The following is a 21,985-nucleotide window of genomic DNA, read 5'->3' as shown; positions in this document are numbered from 1 at the left end:
ATCTCTATTTTCAATCCAAAGTCTCGTCTCATCATTTTAAAAGTCTTATTTGAATACACACACAATTCCACACACTCCAACATACCAACCACCTAAACATGTCTTAAATGGTTTAATCAGGATTCACAATGTTAAAATACATTTAAAAAAACACATTTAGATGTGTTGGAGAGACAAAACTAATTTCTGGATGTGCTCCCTGATCTGAATTCGCACCAAACTCAGATGAAAACATAACTTCCTTTTGCATTACCTCATAGTTGCTATTCTAATTGTGATGATGACCGTGAGAAATATTTCATTACCTGTCTGGTTCATGCAAGAGGCAAAAGTTCAACTCACCATTATATGAACTTTCAATTACCATTTAATTCCGTCAACATTTTTCCCCAGACGTGATTATAATGGAATGTTATTTTATGCAGCTAATCTGTGTTAAAAGCTTTCATGTTTGCATGAACCCATTAGCCTTTGCGAAGGGCAGATTCATGTTCATACACACAAACTTCCAATTTGTGTGTACATGCATGCATGTGGCTTCATATGGGAAACATTCCCCAGACACACACACACCAGTTTAAAGAACCTGGACGATCCAAAGTTGTATCTATAAACATTGCACAAACACAGCCCAGCCGTCATCATTCAGGGTTTACATTATTTAAGGGCATCTACCTGTCACATCAGCACTCCACAAAGTCATTTAAGGCAACAAATGAGTTCGGACAGCTACTCTCTGCCTCTCAGGGGAGCCAGACACATTCCCATCCAGAGGGAGGGAGCGAACGCCCTGCTGCATTTTGTATTCCAGCCGGGGGTTCCATAGATACCGATTTGTCCATCCCCCCACAGGATAGCCCACTGTTAATACGATTACAGAGCGAGAGACTTTAAGATAATTCAATGCAACTGCACGGCTAATTTTTGGAAAGGCGGCACAGATGCCACATCTGCTTATTGCCGCTCCCTGCATGCTAAAGAGAGCGTAAGATTTGACTTATTACCACACAATACTGACTAAGTGGGAAATCTCTTTGGACATGGTAGTCCACCATATGCTGGATTTAATTCGATTTACTGTTCAGGCTTTAGTCGAGTGCTTCTAAAGTTTCTTGTCCCACAGCAAAGAGGGTAAGAGGGCAGCTGTGGCTTTGACTTGATTTGCTCTTTCAACGAGGGCCAGATAAGCCACGATTTGGTAAAAATACAGAGCGCCTGCAGCAACATGGCAGCATTAGGAGGCTAAAATGCAGCAAAACTGGATTATGCATAATCCTACAGTTAATTCATTTCTTTCAATGCAATCTCTTTAAAGAAATGTGTCTCCTGACTATAGGCTTAATCCTTGCACTTTGTCCATAAAGAGATCTAAGGTGAATTAATGTTTTGCTTGACCTTATTTGTCTGATGCAACTTTAATCCCAACTCTGAGCTGAAAGTAGATAGAAGGTCATCTTTGAGCTACAATGATACACAGAATGAGTATGTTTGTGTTTCTACTGTGCACATTGTCATAGCAGGTGCTCAAACAGCCAACAATGTGAGGGAGGGGAATACAAACAATGTGCAACTGCTAAGAAGCAATGTCTTCCAGCGGGCTTGTCTGAAGCAATATCTTTCCCAGACGGGATAATGAAGAGACATGATGGATCCACGATGACTGTCAGGCCAATATACATCTGCTTCCTGCTTCTCCCTGAGGAAATCAAAGGGCTCCTTGATGAATACTGCCAGTATTAAGGGAAGGGAAGCTTGTCCTGTCCATTTGTGGCTTTCAAACGTGTGGAAAAAAACTGCCGAAGATGTTGAGTGACAGATCTAATGGTTGTTGCTGTTGAATTAAAATCCACTGACGCACACAGGAGCCTGAACCATGCAAGGCGGCCAAGATGCCTTTTTTCATCATTGTGCTGCCCTCTACGGGTCTACATCCAGCCTCCCTTATTCTCTTCCCCACCTTCCCTCCCTCTCCTCCTCTTCCTCCTCCTACCCAAGCCCACCGCCTCCACATTACCATGCCCCCTTAAAGACTATTGCACACACTAAATAGCTTTTCATTTCCGCGCCGAGACGGTGCAGAGATTGGGGGATTTATGCCTCTTTTTTTGTGTGATTTCTGCTGTCATAGGATGGTAATTGTGTCATAATACGTCCATCGCTTTAGGGGATGCGCTGGTTTGCGCCAACCAAGATCAAGTTCCACTAGTTGAAACGTTGGTGGTGGTGGGGGTGGGATAAAGCTTGTGTTCGCGCATTGTGCGTGCACATACGCGGGATATCTTTTGACCCATGCAGGACTGGAGACAGCGGATCGGATTCTTGTGTCCAAAGGTGCAGAAACAAAGCTGGAGGAACGCTATCCACTGATGTGCGGTTGATGTGTGTGGCAGCTGAGAGAAAAAAGAGACCTTGGGCAGATCTGTACATAAACTGGTACCAGCCGCACCACTGGCACACAGACAAGGGGGGATATCCGTACCTCTCTTCTCCTCCGCGCTCCGCCAGTGCACATGGATGAAAGTCACAGTTAAAATGCATGCGGCAGGACGCGTCTGATGTGGGATTACGACGCGTTTGCGAACTTTGGCCGTGGTTCTCTCCTCCGACGTGACTCTGCTAATTTCGGCCGCCGCTGGAAGAACACGGGAGCCCCCTTTTGCCGTCACGTTCTCGGCGTGAACAATACCGCGTATATGCCCTCGTCGATGCCGAGGTTCATGGAGCTAAACGCAGAGGAGACTTGACTTTGAGGATTCTTTTTTTTAAAAATTACCATTCGTATTTCTTTTCCAACGCCTGACGCAAGGTGAAACCACGAAACCCATGTTTTCACAGCGGCTGGAGGGAAGAGAAGGGGCACAGCCGTGATTTTCGGGATGCTTTGGCGTTTACCGGGATCAACACGGTAAGAGGACAATGCTTTTCTCTCTCTCTCTCTCTCTCTTCTGTCTCTTCTGTCTCTTCTCGACATTACATGCTTTAACATATTAATTAGAGCGGGATCTGTCCATGGTGCTGAAATCACTGTTTTCTCGCCAGGCGCAAAGTTGATCCAGATTTTTTTTTAAGATGCTGTCGAGCGACGTGTCTGCGGCTGCTGTGGCCACAACAAGCCCCTTCGAGCCTGCGTTCCTATGCACACACACACACACACACACACACACACACACACACACAGTTCCATTCGCTCCCAATCATAGCATGCACCGCCACTGCGCTCTCAAGTCGTCTTCATTTCATCCACAGGCGACGGGCATTTCTTGAGGTGGCGATGATAAACTCAAATGTAAGACACGATAAGCAATGAGATTGGGACAGACATGGGCCAACACATTCAGGGGCAGCATATCCCTGCATGTTCATATGAGCGCATTTGGGTAGATTTAGTAGGTCGATGTGTGTAGGCTTCTGTGTTCTTTTTAAGAAGCGCACAAGGACCGAATGTGCATGCGTGTACGTGTGTGCACGCGCGCTCACGCGTCTCTGGCGGACAGAGAGAGAGGAGAAGGAGAGATAGAGGGGGGGGGGGGGGGTATCTGTAACCTTTTATATAGCAGATGCCATACAGAATACTTGATTATAGAATTATTTACTCCATGTCAAAATGCATTGTCGATCAGAGGCCCGCCATTAGATCACCGACACATGCTTTTTTTTTTTTTTGCCTCTGATCAACTCTCATTTCTTTTTTTTCACCCGTGGGCAGAAGAAGGGCTGCGACTGTCGCCTTGTAGGCTGATTTTCACATATATACACTTTTTAATCGCAGGTCGGATTTTAAGATGAACACCGGCTGCCTTCTCGCAGCCGACTCTTCAGTGAGAGCTGTTGTTTTTGTTTAAATCAGGATTATTTTAATCATAGCATGCGAATAGATCCCCCCCTCCCCTTCCTTATGGTGTTTGGACGGAGCTGGAGAAAAGGGATCCGACAGTTTCCCCACTGTTACCAAGTCGTCGGCAATGCAGGGTGAGTGAGAAATCTTTGTGGGCAGGAGAGAGGAGTTCATCTCCTAGATTTTAATGTTTGTTTGAGGGAAAAATGTTGAATCGCAAAGACAAATTAAGACGCCGACCATCTGTTTACGCAAAGCGATGTGCGTTGAGATATCTCGATAGTGAGGCTTCTTTTTTGGGGGAATTCTCAAGGGTTGCATTAGTAAAGAGCAGATGTATTAGTCTGCACAGGGTGGATGGCGAAGCTTTTTTTTTTCCTCCCAAGATGAATTGGAATTCAGGCGAGCTATCAAAATGCGCAGTGGCCATCCACCGCGGGGAGTTGTTTTATCAACTGGATTATTTGATCGTTTAGGTGCTTTATTATTGAAAAAAATCATCTGGGTCACTTGTTTTCTCACACCGTCACAAACCAAAATGATGCCGACATTGCACATCTGCATAATGAACACACATCTATCAACACACACATCTTGTCTTTGCCTCCGTGTTTGTTATGAATGTCTTATATTTATTCATCAGGGGTTCGGCTCCTGAAGGGGTTCCTTCCCCTGTATACACATTTTTGTAAATGCATGTTTTCACATGTGTTATTTCCATGCTCTATGTAAAACAGAACCCATCCTTTTCTTTCCCTCCTTAGATGACTCCTCATATTGGTACCGCACTTGAGTGAGCTGGGGCACCCTCTCCCAGGAAAAATGCATATCTGGATCCTAAAAATAATCCTTCTGATTGCATCATCTCTGAGGCTGGTTGAGATGTATGACAATTATGGGGAGATCTGTCGAAATCTGTGCACATGCGAGGAGAAGGAAGGGATCCTGACGGTGAGCTGCGAGAACCGGGGGATCATCAGATTGACGGAGATCAGCCCCGTCCATTTCTCCATGTACCACCTCCTGCTGACAGGGAACCTCCTGAAGAAGCTGTCAGTCAATGATTTCATCAATTACACCGGGGTGACCATCCTGCACCTGGGAAACAATGATATCTCAGAGATAGAGTCCGGAGCCTTCAACGGGCTCCAGGGATTAAAAAGGTTGCACCTGAATAACAACAAGATTGAAGCTCTCAGAGATGACACCTTTGCAGGACTGGAGAGTTTGGAATATCTACAGATTGATTACAATTATATCACCAATATAGAACCCAATGCCTTGAGCAAACTGCACCAACTAACAGTTATGATACTGAACGACAACCTACTCTCTGCCCTGCCTCCGAATATCTTTCGGAATGTTCCTCTAACGCACTTGGACCTGAGGGGAAACCGGTTAAAAATGTTCCCCTATATCGGCCTCCTGGAGCACATGGACAAAGTTGTGGAATTACAACTGGAGGAGAATCCGTGGAATTGCTCCTGCGAGCTCATCGCTCTGAAGGCTTGGCTGGAGAGTATAGCCTATACGGCTCTGGTGGGGGAGGTGGTGTGTGAGACACCGTTCAGGCTCCATGGCAGGGACCTGGATGAGGTATCAAAGCAGGAACTCTGTCCAAGAAGACCCCCAGAAGACACGGTCAGGCCTGCGCCCCCTAGCAGCACTAATGGATATTACCAGACCACACCTGCTGCTGTCACAGCCTCTGCCACCTCCTCGGCTGTTTTTAGGTCCTCCTCTAGGCCTACCAAGGGCACGCGGCAATTTAACAGAACTAGGACAAAGCCCACATCCCGAATATCAGGCGGCAACCCTCACAACTACGGCCCCATTATTGCTTTTCAGACCAAATCTCCTGTGCCTTTGGACTGCCCCACTACCTGCACATGTAATCTGCAGATATCTGAAATTGGGCTAAATGTCAACTGCCAAGAGAGAAAGATTGAAAGCATTTCTGATCTAAAACCCAAGCCATACAATCCTAAAAAAATGTATCTCACTGGAAATTACATCCCTGTGGTACGGAGATCAGATTTTGTCGATGCCACTGGATTGGATTTGCTTCACCTGGGAAACAACAGGATAACACTGATCCACGACCGGGCTTTTGGGGATTTAACCAACCTGCGTAGGCTGTATTTAAATGGTAATCTCATGGACAGGCTTACAGGAGAAATGTTTTTTGGTTTGCAGAACTTGCAGTATCTTTATTTAGAGTACAACAAAATCAAGGAGGTCGATGAGGGAGCTTTCCGTTACCTCCCTAATCTCCAGCTGCTTTTCCTCAACAACAACCTCCTGAAAACCTTACCTGTGGGCATCTTTTCCAGCCTCTCTCTGTCTAGGCTGAATCTGCGTAACAACTATTTCCAAAACCTGCCTGTGAGTGGTGTATTAGATCAGCTGAAGCTGCTGGTGCAGATAGATCTGTTTGAAAATCCCTGGGACTGCTCCTGTGACATGGTGGGGATGAAGATATGGCTGGAGCAGCTCAGCGCTGGCACTGTGGTTAATGAGGTTGTGTGTGAGACACCCAAACGGCACACAGGAATGGACCTACGCTCCATCCAGTCGGAGCAGCTCTGCCCAGACTACTCTGATGCATATGTCTCATCAACTACCCCAACGGACGAGCCAATGGACGACCGGGTCGTCACCACAGCGGCTCCACAGAAGTTCAACACCCCGAGCAGCACTGTCCCCCTCTCTGTCCTCATCCTCAGCCTCCTGCTTGTTTTCATCATGTCTGTCTTCGTGGCCGCAGGGCTGTTTGTTTTGGTGATGAAAAAACGCAAAAAGTCACAGAGTGACCGCACTAGCACCAACAATTCAGATGTCAGCTCTTTCAACTTGCAGTACAGCCTCTACAACAACCGCTCCGGCCCCAAAGTTAAGGCCCCGGCGAGTCACGTCTATGAGTATATTCCCCACCCCATGGGCCACATGTGCAAAAACCCCATTTACAGGTCACGGGAAGGAAACACAGTGGAGGATTACCGTGACCTCCATGAGCTCAAGGTCACATACAGGAATACCACGGATGAGGAGAGGGATAGCAGTACGATGAGGAGCCCTACGTACAGTGTTAGCACCATCGAGCCCCGCGAAAACCCCTCCCCTGTCCAGGATGCAGACCATTTCTTCAGAGGCATCCTGGAGCCAGATAAGCAGTCCCCCCATCAGTCCATCCCGTCCATCCCCGCAGGTGCCAATTTAGAGTTCAAGTACACAGGGCCTGTGTCGTACACATACAACCCAAATTTTGATGTCAGACGTCAATTCTTGCACCCGGAGAGGATAAGAGAAACAGTGCTCTATGGCACGGCACCCAGTACTGTTTATGTCGAGCCCAATAGAAATGAGTATTTGGAGCTAAAAGCTAAACTGCAGTCTGAGCCCGATTACCTCGAAGTTCTTGAGAAACAGACCACCTTCAGCCAGTTCTGAGCAACGGAGTCATTAATGTAATGAAGCATTTTCTCTCTTGACCCTCCTTGAAACAGTGGCTCAGTTTATAGGGTGCCTTGGCACAGCTCAAACAAGCGAAAACGAATGGAGTTTAAAAAAACGGGGTGTGCCGAACAATCTTATTCTTATTTCTGAAACATGACATTACAGGAACGGATACAGCTTTCTGAAACACGGATGAACAAAATTGCTCTACTTAACTGATGATGCAAAATCTATTTTTCTATGGTGAAGATTGAAATAACACACAGAAATGTAAGTGTACAGGTAAATCTTACCCAAACTTCATTTTCAGGAATATAACCATGCATAAGGTTTATTGTGGATCAAAAAAAAAAAAATGTTTATAAAAATCACTCCCGGACAAAACCATTGTACAGCAGATCATCAAAACTGTGTTGGACTATTTTCTGCTGTAGACTGTAAGTAAGTATTTATTGATATAATCTGCCATGTCTTTTCAAAACTTTTGATTCTACATCAATATTACGTGTGTCATCATTCTTCATGATCCTCTGAAAAAGCTTATGTTTGTAGTTTCATTTACTGTAGCTCTGCATTGTAAAAGTGGCTTATTTTAAAAGTGGCACACCCCCCCCCCCCAAAAAAAAAGACTGCCTCATTTGAAGAAAATGAAAAATAAGTGTCTTTGTATGCTTTCTGCACTTTTTGGAATTGGAAGGCGAGTTAGCCTTTAATGAGTCTCATAAAGATTATTATATTAAAAATGAATATGGGTATTCATTTTCAATATGTAGAATTGATATGTTATCAAAAGCAAAATTCATAAAGGATATTTGAAGTATTAATTATGTTGTGTAATACTGCTATTTTAATCAATGTAACACCTATTTTTATACAAGCATTCGCAGATTCTCTATCCCTCTATCAATTTAATTTGTTTTGATTGCTTTGCACTTGTTGCACTATATTGACCAAACTATGTTATTGTCATCAAATAAAACATGATGTCAGGTTCATATAATGTGCTCATGAGGAAACTGAAGCTGTTGGATTTTCACATTCAGACAGGGGCTGAAACAATCATCCAACACAGTGCGTCCCTGCAGGGCTACGAAGTTATTTTGTTTCGTAATCAAATAACAACGCACTCCGGCTGATGAGAATTGGCTGTGTTGTGGACTCAATCAAAGCAGACCAAGGCACACTATATATGTGCTTCACTCGGAGATGGAACTAATGTTTCAGTGAGGATTCGAATCAATGGGTTTCAATCAATGAGCATTATCTGAGGCTGTCCCTTTGCAATTATACCATAACAACAGCGTTCACATTGATGCCTTGGCAAGTGATAATTTGGTCAGTTCTCTAAACAAAATTGGAGCTTGAAATGAAAATAAAAATGCAATTTTAGCTTTCTAACAATGTCACGGGTATAAACTTTGATGCTGATTAAGCTGCTGGATTGGGTTTGTTTTTACATTTCTACTTCTGTCATTATTTTGTATTGGTTTAATTCATGTGTGAAAACCACTAGGACACATTTCTTTGTTTTCTCAAGCCAGATATGTTGAGAAAAGCTGATGGGTCTTCGATCTTTTACGCACTTGTTTGGATTTTATTTGATAACTTGCTCCGAACTTGACCCCCTTAAATCCAATATGCAAAGTAGGTCTATAAAAATGCAGAGGATGAACCACACCACCATTTTCAGTGTGCAGCGAGCGTGACCATTTAGGAATTTAGTGTTCTTTAACTGAGACGGGCAGGGATCTCTCTGGAGAGGAGGCAGACACCTCCCCGAAATCTTAATCTATCCCTTAATTGTTCATTCAGAGGGAAAGTTTGTCCAATCAATATTGATTTTTATGTATTTTTAATAAGAAATGATCACAGTTACTGTGCCTGCCAGTAAAGATCTGCAAGTCCCCTTTTTTCAATTAGAAAAATGTAGGAAATGAAAACTTCTGCTGGATCTTTTCATAGAAGCCCAGCATGAGAACAGAAGGCACCATTTGGGAGATGAAGCGCTCTGGAACCGAGTGTGCCTGTGGATGTGTCATACATGTAGCAGGCGATGTGAATCATAGCCAAGAAGTGTGTGCAGTCTCCCAGCATCGGTGACCTATGGGACGGCACAGTGTTGACAGTTTTTGACATGGATTCTGGTCCTTAATTCTTCTCACGCCAGCATGAAGACAAGAATCATCCATAGAGGTGCAGCAACACGAGGAAGCTCTCAGTGCGAATAACAATGTTTTATTTTTAAATGTGTTCCAGATGGTAATCTGTTGTTTTATTTATTTTCCTTGAATGTTAGATTTTTTAGGATGATTTGGCCAAATTCACAGAACTCCAGAAGGAAACAAAAAACTGCTTGAGCGCACTTACATAATCACTGAATCATGCAATCCAAATGGGCTTGTTATTACTGTGTGAGTGTGTGTGTGTGTGTGTGCTGAAAATCCTCCCACCCAAACTCCCAGCATTGACCTTTACTGCTATATGTCCCAACACCCTGTCCCACAATGATGGGTGTGTGAAGCATTCCAATGTAGGAGGCTATGGTCTGTGTGTGTGTGTGTGTGTGTGTGTGTGTGTGTGTGTGCGTGTGTGTGTGTGTGTGTGTGTGTGTGTGTGTGCAGACAGCAAGAGACTCTTGCCACTTGGAATGATGCTTTAAATAAGCCAATGGAGCTAATGTCCAAAAAGAAATGGGAGCATTAAAGAAGGGCAGATTTTATATAATGTACAGCTTTTCCGACTGTGCAGCTTTCTGTCAGTGTGTCCACTACATCAGTTCAGTTGAGATCATTTGAAATATAGTCATAGGAAGTAAAAAGTAAAAAAAGTATTTCACAGCATGTTGCCTCACACTACACAAGAGGCCGCCCTGATTTATGGCTCGACCTGTTGTGCAGATTCTGACGCAACACAAGGCGTGATGTTGTTGCAGATGTAGATGTTACTGTCTCACGCTTTGCTCTTCATAAAGGGAATTTTAGTTTGTATAGTTTAGAAGAAGGTTGCGAGACATTCATGGACGCTTCTTTGTTCCAAAATTCTATTTCACTTATTGCCTTTCATGCCATTTGAGAGTTAATCAATGTGGAATGGCGGAGCACTTGAAACGCATGAAGCTGCATGCAGTGTTGGCTCAACACTCGGCTATTTTCAGTACGCTGAGTTTTACTTGGAGGAAATTATTTTCTAAGACTGAAAATACCAGGCTAATTAAACTTTTTTTTCTGGGTTCGATTTAGCAGAATAAAACTGCACTTCATCACTTATCAGATAGCGCTGGCAGAATGTTGTGTTTACGGTTAGTAAAATCAGCTTGATGCTGCACATGAACGGGGCCAGATAAAGCTGTGAAGATGCCCTGGGTCAGAAAAAAGGCAGCGGAACCCGATTTAATGCCCATATCTCCCCATCTGTTGCATTTAAGTGCTGGGAGAATATCTGCTCAGTTTGATTGGAGATATATTAATTTTGTCTGTCTGAAAAAGATTACGATTTTGAATTTAAGCTTTGAGTTGCCCTCACCCCTTCAGTTTATGCTGTGGTTTGATGGTTTAAGTTCCCAAAAACCTTTAGATGTACACAATCAACTTTTAATCTTCAAACGATGATGAGAAAGGTGCACTAGATGCACTTCTTCTTGATTGATTGCTAAACTATAGGAATAATTCAACCAACATCACATCCTTAGTGGTTTCAGATTTGCCTTTTCGTTTTCCTCTTGTGTGACTGAACTAAATCTCTTATGGATTTGGACAGAACAAAGACAAGATTATTTGTGTTTAATAGATTAATATGGAAAAATAATCATCAGTTAATCAACAATGAAAGTAACTGTTAGCTGCGGCTTTGGATGTAAATCAAACTGTGGCTCATCAAGATTAACAGCTCTACTGTTCCTATACACCTAATCACCCACATTTGGACTTGAACCACCCAACACAGCAACCGTGTGCATGAGTGATAATTAGAGCAATATGTGGCCGTCCTCTGTAGATTGAGACTGATATAGGGGGTGGACATTCTACATATGCTCAAGCGTTGCTTCACTTACCCCCCTGCTGGAGAGGCCTCGTCCTCGGCGCTGCCTGCCTGCCACCCGGTCTCCGCGATGATGTGAGCAATTGAGCTCAAGGAGATCTGGGTAATTGAGAGGGCAGGGATGGCATCTGACAGGCACCGATGGCTCCAATGATTACTTTAATCAGAGTGGTTAATGGAATTCTTTCAGGCATGTAGAAATGCTCAAATGTTCATCAGCACTCAACCGATATTTACCGCTGCACCACCAACACCTTCTCTCCAACGACTCCTCACCGAACCCACGTAGCTCTAATTACTGATCACTCAACTCTCTCCGCTTTCTGTTTCTGCAGCATCCAGTGCAGCAAAGTCTTTGTTCCTGTGGAATGTTGTGTAAATCTGAAGTGTGAACCATTATGTGAGGAGGATTATTATATGCTTTACGAATTAGGTGTTTTCCACGTGTTGTGGCAAATCTGTAAGAGTCAAGTATCCACTGTCGTAGCATGTTGTCTCTTTCAGGAACAGAAAGCTTAACATACAATGCAGGTAATCTAAATCAAGCACAAGACATAAACACATATGTCTAGCTTTTATTGTTCAGGAAAATGATTATCACATTGTTAGCAATTATGTGGCACTCTCTGGTTTATTCAGTCTCTCTTTCAACACTCCCACTGTCCAGCCTGTGTTGAATTGACTTTTTACAGCTTTTAAAACAACTAATGCCATCTGCTTAACAACCAGGCCCACTCTTTACTTTCTTTTTTTAACCTGCCCGTGGACATTCTTATGTAATGGAGAAGATAATAATAAGCTTTATTTGTGTCGCACTTTTTAAATAGCTCCTCCACAAAAAATGAAATTCACACAGATGAAAGCTGTTTTATAAGGACATTTTAAACATGTAGCATTTCTTTTTACATTTAAAGGTCCAGTGTGTTTTAGGTGAAAGGGAACTATTGGCAGAAGTCGAATGTAGAATAATCCTCAGGATGTTTTAACTAGTTTGTTTCATCTAAATTGTATGAATTGTAGTTTTCTTTACCCCAGAAAAGACCATTTATATTGAAATACTTTATATTTACATCGAGGAGACCCTCTCTACAGAGGCCGCCATGTTTTTTACATTAGTCCAGACTGAACAAACTAAACACCTTTTGAGTTTTTATGACAACTGAAGCTACCACAGGTTCTTTTTCATGTTTGGAAGGAGAGGGTGAGGTGAGGGGTGTTCAGCTGCAACATGCAACTTCACCACTAGATATCTCAAAATTCTACACACTGTACCTTTAAATTATTTTGAGGATATTTTCTGAAGTAGCATTTCTTTTTTGAGCAGATACCATTTAAGTTGGACTCTTGGAACTGCACGGAACTATCCTATCAGCTGTCCTGTCTAAGATTGGCATGCAGGCTCATAGGGAATTAAATCCTTGATGCACAAAGGATCTTGTTTGTGTAAAGCCTTGAAAGTCATCAATGCAATCTTTAAATCAATGCTGAAACAAACAGGAAGCCAGTGCAGCCAGGTCAGCATCTGTATGACGTTGATAATCATATAGCAGCAGCATGTTGTTCCAATTGAGGTTGATGCAGAAATCTAGCAGGGAAAACATAAATCAGAAGGATTTCATCTTTGAAATAAAAAATAAATTGGTAAAAGAGAATCATACAACCTTTTTTTCGAATTTTGCAAAACAACTACTTAACTGAATCCATAGCATTGCTTTCTTTACCATTCCAACAGTTCTGCTCAATTCTGTGATAATAATTCCATTTTCTTTATTTAGGGGACTGATATTCATGAGTTTGTGCATTTTAAAAGACGAGATCTAGGAATTAAAATGTGGCTTTGAGAGGAGACAGGTGGTTCTTGGCTGAGGTATGTGCTCAGAGAGCCATTGTCGTGGTCATTGAGTTGAAGAAGATTTTCAGAGCAATTCAACCATCGCCTCTTGTGATGCACGCAGGATCAGAGAGGAAGCTGTCGCAAAATAAAGCGTTTGTCGACAGCTTCCTCTCTGATCCCAAATGTTCTGCTTGCATTTAAATATGGTTTCATACGAACCGCAACATGTACTGCATATAATGGTATGACAGGAAGAGCCTTTCCCCTGAACTCGCTGATTTCCTCTTTGATTTACCACCACAGACGGAACTAATGGAATTTTCAAGTACCTGTTATCAGATTCTTCTCCCTCTCCTGCTCCAACGCGAACGGTACATAATGAAGTTAATATGGAGATGGAAACCCTCGGTACAAACCAGATACCAGTTACTCTGTGAGCGATTGATGTTCAGTAACACAATAATCTATTTACAGGAGCAAGTGTTGTTGTCATGTTATGTTAAAAAAAAAAAAAAAGTAGTGGTTGGATACGAAGATGTTTCTAAAGCTTTTAAAGATTTATGTTGTCACCTGTGGAAAAAGAGAACAAGAGAGACGCTGCTGTATGTTGCTTCTTTTTTTGTGTCAGGGTTTTCTTCCTCCCCTCCTTTGCCTTCCTTCTCTGTTTCCAGTGGGCAGCCTCCCCCCCTCCCCGTTTTCTTTGTTTGTTTACGCCGGCTGCACCCGTCGATCCGGAGCCGCAGTAACCCTGTCGTTTGATAAATGGCAACAATAGCATTACTGACTCCCCAGCCAAGCCTGGCGACGCCCAGCCCCCAAAAAATACTAACAGGTTGATGTATGGCTTCCTTCCGAGTGTCAAGTCGTTTAACTAGAGCCCGTCCAGGCAGAGGCGCTCCTATATGGATCCCTGCGTGTGTGTGCTTAAAATCCAGCCCTGTCCTGTGCCTCCTCACTTGCGTCATCAGATTACACGCTGTATGACACAAAACAATTATGCTGGTGGTGGATAAGGCATGAACAATACATTATTTGTAGGTTATTGTTTGGAAATCCTGTAGGAAGACGTTGAGTCGGGGAACTTCACTGTCAAGGATTTAGGATATTTTTGCCATTTTATATGTTTGGATATTTCAGGTATTAAAGGGAAACTTAGCAATTCCACTTGCAAAACATTGATTTAATTTATTGATTTTATTCAAATGTTACTCTCTGTAGACTTGACCCTTCACCTGCTGCTCAGTAGCATCTTTCATTTCACTGTGCCTGGTAAATAATACCTTTCAAAGTAAAATGTGCTCATTTCAGCTGTACTCCTTGCTGTGTTTAGTAATAGAAGTGAAAAATATATGTTGAAATCAGTGTGTATATACTGTCATTTCTGCCGTGTTATTAACTTGATCAATACTTGAATTTAGATATCATTATATATGGCGAGCCCCACAAGTTCAATCAATATTCTTCAAAAAGGGAAACGTTTACTTTGTAGGAGTTCGTTCACAATTAGATGCTAAAAACTGGTCGCTGGTGTCTGCATGATTCTAAGACTGATGACGAGAACGCTGACGAGGCTCGCACGTGGGTGGCATATCCACCTGCACTCTATCATGGCTGTGCATCATACACTCGAACAGGTTTCTGATTTACTGTAAAAACTAAAAATCAGCTCACTCTCTCTACCTCTTTGCTCCGGTTTCTCTCCTGTCCCCATTTTGTTTTCAGTCTGGCTATTCAAAGTGCGGCGAAGAGGAGTCGGCAGAAATCGGGGACTTGCTAAAGGAATTAGACTACGTGCTGGGAGATCGCTCCGATAATGAAATGGTGGGAGGTAGAAAAACTCATTTTCTCACCCACAAGAGAGAAATAGAGAGAGAGAGAGAGACATACTAATGGCGTGGAGAAAGGAAAAAACATTTGATTTCAGCTCATGAGATATGGACTTGCTGAAAGGATTAAATTTGGCGCCGGGTTTAACCATCTATAATGGACTTGTCATGAAGGGAAAACTATTGTTCCAACTGTTTCGTCCTCCCAGAGCGCAGTGAGTGACAATTTGCTTGTGTTTGGACAATAGCGAGGCTGCAAGTGGCAGTGTGGGTGTGCTTGATTAAAAAAAATACAAAAAAATAAAAAAGCTCCCGTGGAGGAGCTCTTACAGCAGCACTGACATCAACTACTTGATGTTCCCTGTGCATGTACCTGAGAGTGTGTGTGTGTGTGTGTGTGTGTGTGTGTGTGTGTAGGCTCCATGTGCGAAGCATAAAGAGCTGGAGTCGAGTTAATGGCGAGACTCAAAAACAGAAGCTGAGGAATGATACAACATGCAGCTATTTTTAATTTACAAGCACAACAGCATTCCATGCACGAAATATTCTTAAATCTTTATTTTTCAACACCTTGTATATCAAGTTTACATCATCACGGATCCACACACTCTGAGAAAAAATCCTGCTGTGAGGTCTGCATGGATAATAACCGATGTGCCTCATGGAAAGTGAGAACATTAGGAACAGGACCCTAAAAACAAATTGTCAGTGTTTTTTTCTGTTCAGACGTGAATTTCATGTAGCTTTTGCTGATGAATTGTAGCTTTTAATGTGCACGGCAAGGCTGGAGTTGCATAAAACCCACTCTGTGTTTATATAATTGAACTGGGACAGTAAATGTGTTTCGCACAAAGGTTGTTCTCCAGTAAAGAACATTGTGTTTTCACTCCTGTTTGTTTGTAAGCAAGATTGTGCAAAATGACATTTTGAAGAGGAAACAGGATTTCTTTTTCACTTTCATTGCAATATATGGCATTTTTAATCATTGTCCTTGATTTCTCAGAACAATTCTGACTGTGTGCAGTTTGGTGCAGCTTAATTGAATTGAAGGGGACTGTTGGGCTGTGGCGGAAGAATTAGGAAATGTAACTGGAGCCAGATTGTTTTTTTGTTTTTTTAAATGTAATGATGATATTTTGTAAATTTACATGTTTGGCAAGTATATGTACTGACTTTTTTCATCAGAACTCAGGAGTGACTTTTTGTTCTTCAATCAATGGATTATTGTTTCTACTCTAATCAATGGAAACACATTAAAGTAGCTCACCTCCAGTTTTGTGCATCAAATCAAGATATTTAACCCAACGACTTTGTTCTGCACGCCCGTTCTAAAAAAAGGCACGATGCAAACAGCGGGAACAAGTCAGCGCTACATATTAGATCTCATTTGCCGTGTTAAAGTGTGTTAACAGGAGAAATTAGTACCGAATGAAACCACCAGAGATTCACCAACTCATCTAACTGTCAAGACGTTATTATAGACTCCATATAAATGTGTTAGGTGTCATGGGAGAATGTGGTTATTGAATTAAGTGAAAATTAAACCATTAGCAGGTAGGAATCAATCTAAACAAGTGGAAGCTTCGCTGAGTTGCTCAGCAAGGAACAATGGTTGCATTTTGAAGTCTGTATTATAAGAAAATGAAAAGGAACGCTACAGGAAATGGTTTACACACTGACCTGTGGAACCGTTCCCTGCTCTGTAGCTATAACCTCAGCAAGGACTTTTCTCACATAAAAAAAATGCTCTGCAGAAAATAAAGAGGGATTTAATTGTCCCGGCGGTAAAAGGTCTCTCCAGTCTTGCACTCGACGCTGACATTCTCATTTTTATGCCCACAAACGTAAAAGGCTGGTGATCTGAGTGTGTCAGCACGAGCCCTGCGGACAATCGTCCTACACAAAAGGACACCAAGTGGTTGCGCATGATTTGACAGTGCTTGCAGGTTTCGCGACTTTGTAAAACAGTACTTAACTCCATGAATTAGCAGCAGGAGATCATTTCAACATTGAGGCTAAAGAAAATGAAATGCATATCTTAGGTTACCCCAAATTACTTTTCCTGCTGACTGAATGTTAACTGCTAATGGCTCAACTAGCCAGTTTCTAATGGGATGATTTGAGAGTACGACCTTTGTGCTTTGTAAAGGATCCAGTTTAAAAGTCTGTGCAACGTTTAAGCATAAGTATACTTCAGCAAAAAATACATCTCCGACTTTTTGAAATATTAGCATTTTCAAATGCACCTTTGTAAATTTGGAACATATTTGAATATGGACACAATTGAAATTGACGAAATAATAACTGAATAATATTGTTGTGTCAACCATCAGCACCCTCCTCTTTTCACTGTAACATATTTTAATATTTATTATTTCCACTGTTGATGAGAGTGATTAAAAGCAATTGCATTTATCCAGTCACAGTGTGATGAAATTAATCATTCATATCGAGATAATTACATACATCGACTTGTGTGTTTCAGAACTTGTTATTAGTGTTTAAATGAAAACTTGATTTAAAAAATGGAAGTGCTGTGGAAATTGGGGTCCAACTTCATGTGAAAATTTAAATAATCAATTCGTCCCTCAGAGATTACTTATGTGGTAATAATTAAAGCTGGGCAGGCTATTATAAACACAAGACCCACGGAAGCTGGAGCGTTATCTCCGAGACCTAGTTTTTCATGTCAGGTCTCAATACGTAGCTCACTCTTCTTCTTCTCCCCCTCACGTTATTATCATCTCATCGCTCTGTATATGCAGGAGAAAATGCTAATAATGAAAAATTTGGAAAAATCGTTTGGAACAACAAAAGGGATACGTCATGTGTGGACTGCTGCTCATGTTCAGTCTTCGTTTTCAATTTAAATGTCAATGCATTTTAATTTTGTTTAATATTTTCCCCACAATTACTCTCAGTCCTGGGTTGCTCACAGCAGCAGTTGCTATATGCCTTCCACTGCCAAAAAATGATCACGTCAGAGCTATTGAATCTATAAATGTCTCTTGATCTCCAGTCTATTTCCTGCACCTTTGCCCTTGATGCATTTCTGCCCAGAATACTTATGACATGTCTTCTGACTGGAGTTGTGTTATGTAAGATCAACAGCTCAATAACAAAACTTGCATGGTCAATGGATTTCAGCAGGGTTTTCAGTGGTGATGCTGAAGCTTCCGATGGGGGATAATTCATGCCAGCGTGATGGTTTGAGCATGTTGACTTTATATTATTTTCATGCTGGAAATTACGAGCGTTCATGGTTTCCCCATGTTGGTAAGAATTTGCTCCCAGCTGGTGTGGAAAAGCTACTAAACCCCCATGGCACAGTAAAACTCCCCCTGAATCCCACTACAGAATTATTTTCCTATGGTTTCCAGCTGCGTGAACCGCGGATACAGCGATCAATACACTGCAAGTGGGTCGAAAAACAACCTCTTTTGAAGTAGTTTTGTGAATAGTGCAAAATATTTCAGAGAGCTAGACTCTTATTGTCAAATTCCCAGTGAATTTAAGAATATTAATGCAATCTTCATAAAATATATTTTTATAAAACAGAATAAAACTGTATTTTACAGTTAGTTGCTCTAATTTCATCAACTCTTTGATTTTGCTGTGCCTACCACCCCAGTGTGTAATTGTAAAATGATTAATAATGTATCATGTATAAAATATATATTACCACAATATTCATCATTAACTGCAACAAAATATAGCTATCCAAATTGCTACTTTTACTCACTGATATACTACGTGTAAAACTGTAATTATCTTTAATCTAATTATCAGATTACATTTTACACTGTTACCACATCAAATGTTTAAATTAATGTTGATTTGAGAGAAAACCTAGGGTGACTTAGTGTTTGCAGTAGTTATTGTACATACCTGACAGAATTAATAGCAGTCATTGAGTTGTCCCTTTGTATTTCAATAGAAAACCCACCATTAAAAGTCAAGTTAACCCTCATGTAGAAATGTAAAGTAGCGAAGCTAAACAAAAGAGCGATGTTCAAGAAATGCCTGGAATATGACATGCTAACCGATATTTTTGTCATAGAAATAATAATTAAGGTCAAGGACAGAAATATGAATGGACAATGGTCCTCATTTATAAATCCCACGCATGAAAAGACCAAATGAGCAAAGAGGAATAGATCTAATTGCATTATAGGGTATATTTCTAAAGCTGTGGTCAAGATATGTGCCAGTAACAACTGTAAATTTAGTATGTGACCATTATTGGATTCTCATTGAAATGTCAAACACTGCCAGACACTGTACATCAGCTGTATTAGCGACATACTTACCACAGAGACATGAATGTGGTCTGTTGATATACACCTTTGATATACATTCGTTATATATGTTATTTAATCATCAGCTTGTGATGGACAGGCGATCTGTCCAGGGTGTTTCCTGCTTCTCGCTCAATGTCAGCTGGTTTTGGCTCCAGCCCCGTCACGACCCTCACATGGATAAGCAGGACAGCTTCGAGGAGCATGGGTAATTCATCATATGTGAATTTTGTCGATACATATTTATTCTGCAAATAGAGTCCCCGGTTCCCACAGAGGATTTTACCTCAGCCTAAAACATGTGAATGCCCAGTGTCACCATTTTAAGTGATAATGCAACTGAGGTAATACTTTAAAAAGCATAGAAGTATATCTACTTCAGTTTATAATAGTAAACTTAAGTGCCTACAGTATATATTTAGATGGAAAATACCAAGTCATGTCTGTGAAGATTCTCAGTCATCATTGGGACTCAAGTCATGATTTCTGAAAAGAAAAGATATTAAGATTTTAGTTAAATGCTTCCTAGACATTTTTTTCTGGAAAAAACGTCATTTACTAAATCATTTACAATAATTTCAGCATGTCTTTTTTGCTGCCATCAATTATTTTCATATCCCCATACGCAGCACAACCTCTGACATGGAGTGATGTCACCCAAAAGCTGCACTGCACTGCAAAATGTAAGAAAGAAGGCCATAAATATTCCACAGTGTAATCAATCATCTGTACCAGAAAACATTAGGAACGACTCTCAAACCTCAGAGGATATTTTATTTTTCTTTGAAGATATTAGGTACAGATATTCAGACTTGGGTGACAGAGTCTCTAAATCATTCATAGCATTTGTTTTAACCTGCCCAGAGTAGCAGATGGCTTGGATTTACTTTGTCAGGGAATTTTAGATCATGTCAGACTTGGTGTCAGTCACATATCATGCATGAAAATAACTGTCAAAGGCTTTCCTCTGACTTTAATATATGGCAGTCTGTGCCGCAAATACTTCTTTTTTGGTGAAAAATAGATTTAATGAGCAGAACAGAAAGGAATTACGACTTTTTCCGTGTCATTGACTTCAAACACACGATTTATAAGTTTGTGCTACATGGTTCTTACCAATAACTTCTATTGGGGATGTAGCGACACAGCAGGAGCGAGGCGGCCTTCAATTAACTTTAAAAAATAGTCCTGTAGTTCCATTATAGTATATACATTCTATCAATTTCAGAGTCCAACCTGATGGATGAGTCGCCTCCCGGGTGTCCTTGCGTCACCCGTACAAGCTCATGGTCCTGCGCTGGATGCCTCAACCGGTTTTCTCTATGAACAAACACTTGGGAGTGAGGTGGCGAGGGGGAAGTTTGGAAGGGGGGGGGTGTTATTGATCCTATTTAAGGCTAATTATCCACTCCACTGCCAGTTCCTGTTATCGATGTCCTGCTCTTCATCCCTGCTCATCACACTAACTTAAGAAAAACAACACACTTGTGATGGTCACCTGCCCGGTGGGAGGGAGGAGGCACTTTCACACTGCTGCCACTGCTACTATTTGTTATTTGCATGAAATATTATGATGTCAAAGATAGTGACGTGAAAACAAATGTGGTGACTCATGAACAGCCGGGCTCGCGGTTATCAAGTCTGGTGTCCCAAAATGGGGGTTCTGACCTGCAATTAATGAAAAGAGAGCCTGCAGTCGCCACATTCATCATGACGTGAGCTTTCAGATCACTCTTAAATATGCTTATATCATGCCAAAATTTAAATCAAATAGACCAGACATAATGCACAGTCACTGAGAGAAGACAAAGACCCTGATTGATTCAGGATGTCAAATCCCCTCACAGCGATAAAGGCACATATGGGCAAAATGTCCTTGGCGCCACCTTTTTTATTTTTTTAAGCAATAAATTAATAGCTGCATTATTCACAGAGAAAAGGTGCGCAGTGAATTCCAACGTGACCCTGGCGTTAGAAAGGACCGGACCCTGTTTATTGAAATGGTCCAGCCGTGATAATGAGGGAACATTAATCTATTCCAAAGAGTTTGATAAAGCATTGCCAGTGCGCGCCAGCCATGTATATGGATTAGAATTTAATATGGGGCCGGTTTTTATTAAAACAAGTGTCCCTCAGGAGAATCCTTGGCAGAGGGCTGTTGTGGTAAACAACGGCCGCAGACTGACAAGCTTTCTCTCATGTCACACCTCTACATCTCTCCGTCTCTCTCTCCTTCCCCAAAGCCCATCACTATGCAAGGGAAGTGATTGATTTGCCTTCTCCTGTGAGCGATGATAAGCCGCAAACTCATTAAGATGGCTGCTGCCACGTCCTGAGAGCAGGTTGCGCAAGATCCAAATTGTACACAATCCGTCGTCCTTATGTGGAACTTCCCTGAATTTTTGAGGCGGTTTATTTACGCGAACTGCACGGCCCTGAAGAACGAATCGCACCCTCAAAGTGACGGATTCAAACTTTCATTCAAAGATACAACCAGTCACTTGAGGGACTATAGAAGATAGATTTAATCCTCAGGGGGAAATGATGAGCTGCATCTCTTGAAACTGTGGGAAAATAGATAGGGGAGGGATGCAGATGCTGGCATAGTTACTGTTGTGATTTCAACTGCTGAAGGTGCTGATGGGATTTTGCCAGTGGCTGGCGTCATGTAGATAAATCATTTACAAACAACACTCAG

At 41.8% G+C, this 21,985-nt stretch overlaps 1 protein-coding gene across 2 annotated transcripts; it reads left to right on the top strand.

Annotated features, from left to right (window-relative positions):
- Nucleotides 1–1,996: 1,996 nt before the first annotated feature.
- Nucleotides 1,997–17,404, top strand: LOC109638883 (SLIT and NTRK-like protein 5). Of its 2 annotated transcripts, none has more exons than XM_020102064.2 (2): nt 1,997–2,905; nt 4,600–17,404. In XM_020102064.2, the coding sequence occupies exon 2, from the start codon at nt 4,658–4,660 to the stop codon at nt 7,283–7,285; it is 2,628 nt and encodes an 875-aa protein (XP_019957623.1). In that variant the 5' UTR covers nt 1,997–2,905; nt 4,600–4,657; the 3' UTR covers nt 7,286–17,404. The 2 variants fall into 2 exon arrangements, with proteins under 2 accessions (XP_019957623.1, XP_069377449.1); XM_069521348.1 differs by lacking the exon at nt 1,997–2,905 and adding an exon at nt 3,544–3,969.
- The last annotated feature ends 4,581 nt before the right edge of the window (nt 17,405–21,985 follow it).

The sequence above is a fragment of the Paralichthys olivaceus genome, chromosome 24 (assembly GCF_024713975.1).
Source record: "Paralichthys olivaceus isolate ysfri-2021 chromosome 24, ASM2471397v2, whole genome shotgun sequence".
NCBI classification, from domain to species: domain Eukaryota; kingdom Metazoa; phylum Chordata; class Actinopteri; order Pleuronectiformes; family Paralichthyidae; genus Paralichthys; species Paralichthys olivaceus.
Note: the sequence above shows the minus strand (reverse complement) of the source record. Positions and strands in the feature narration are given on the sequence as shown.

Excerpts from the sequence above, each read along its gene's own strand:
- LOC109638883 (XM_020102064.2), top strand. The coding sequence starts at position 4,658 with ATGCATATCTGGATCCTAAAAATAATCCTTCTGATTGCATCATCTCTG.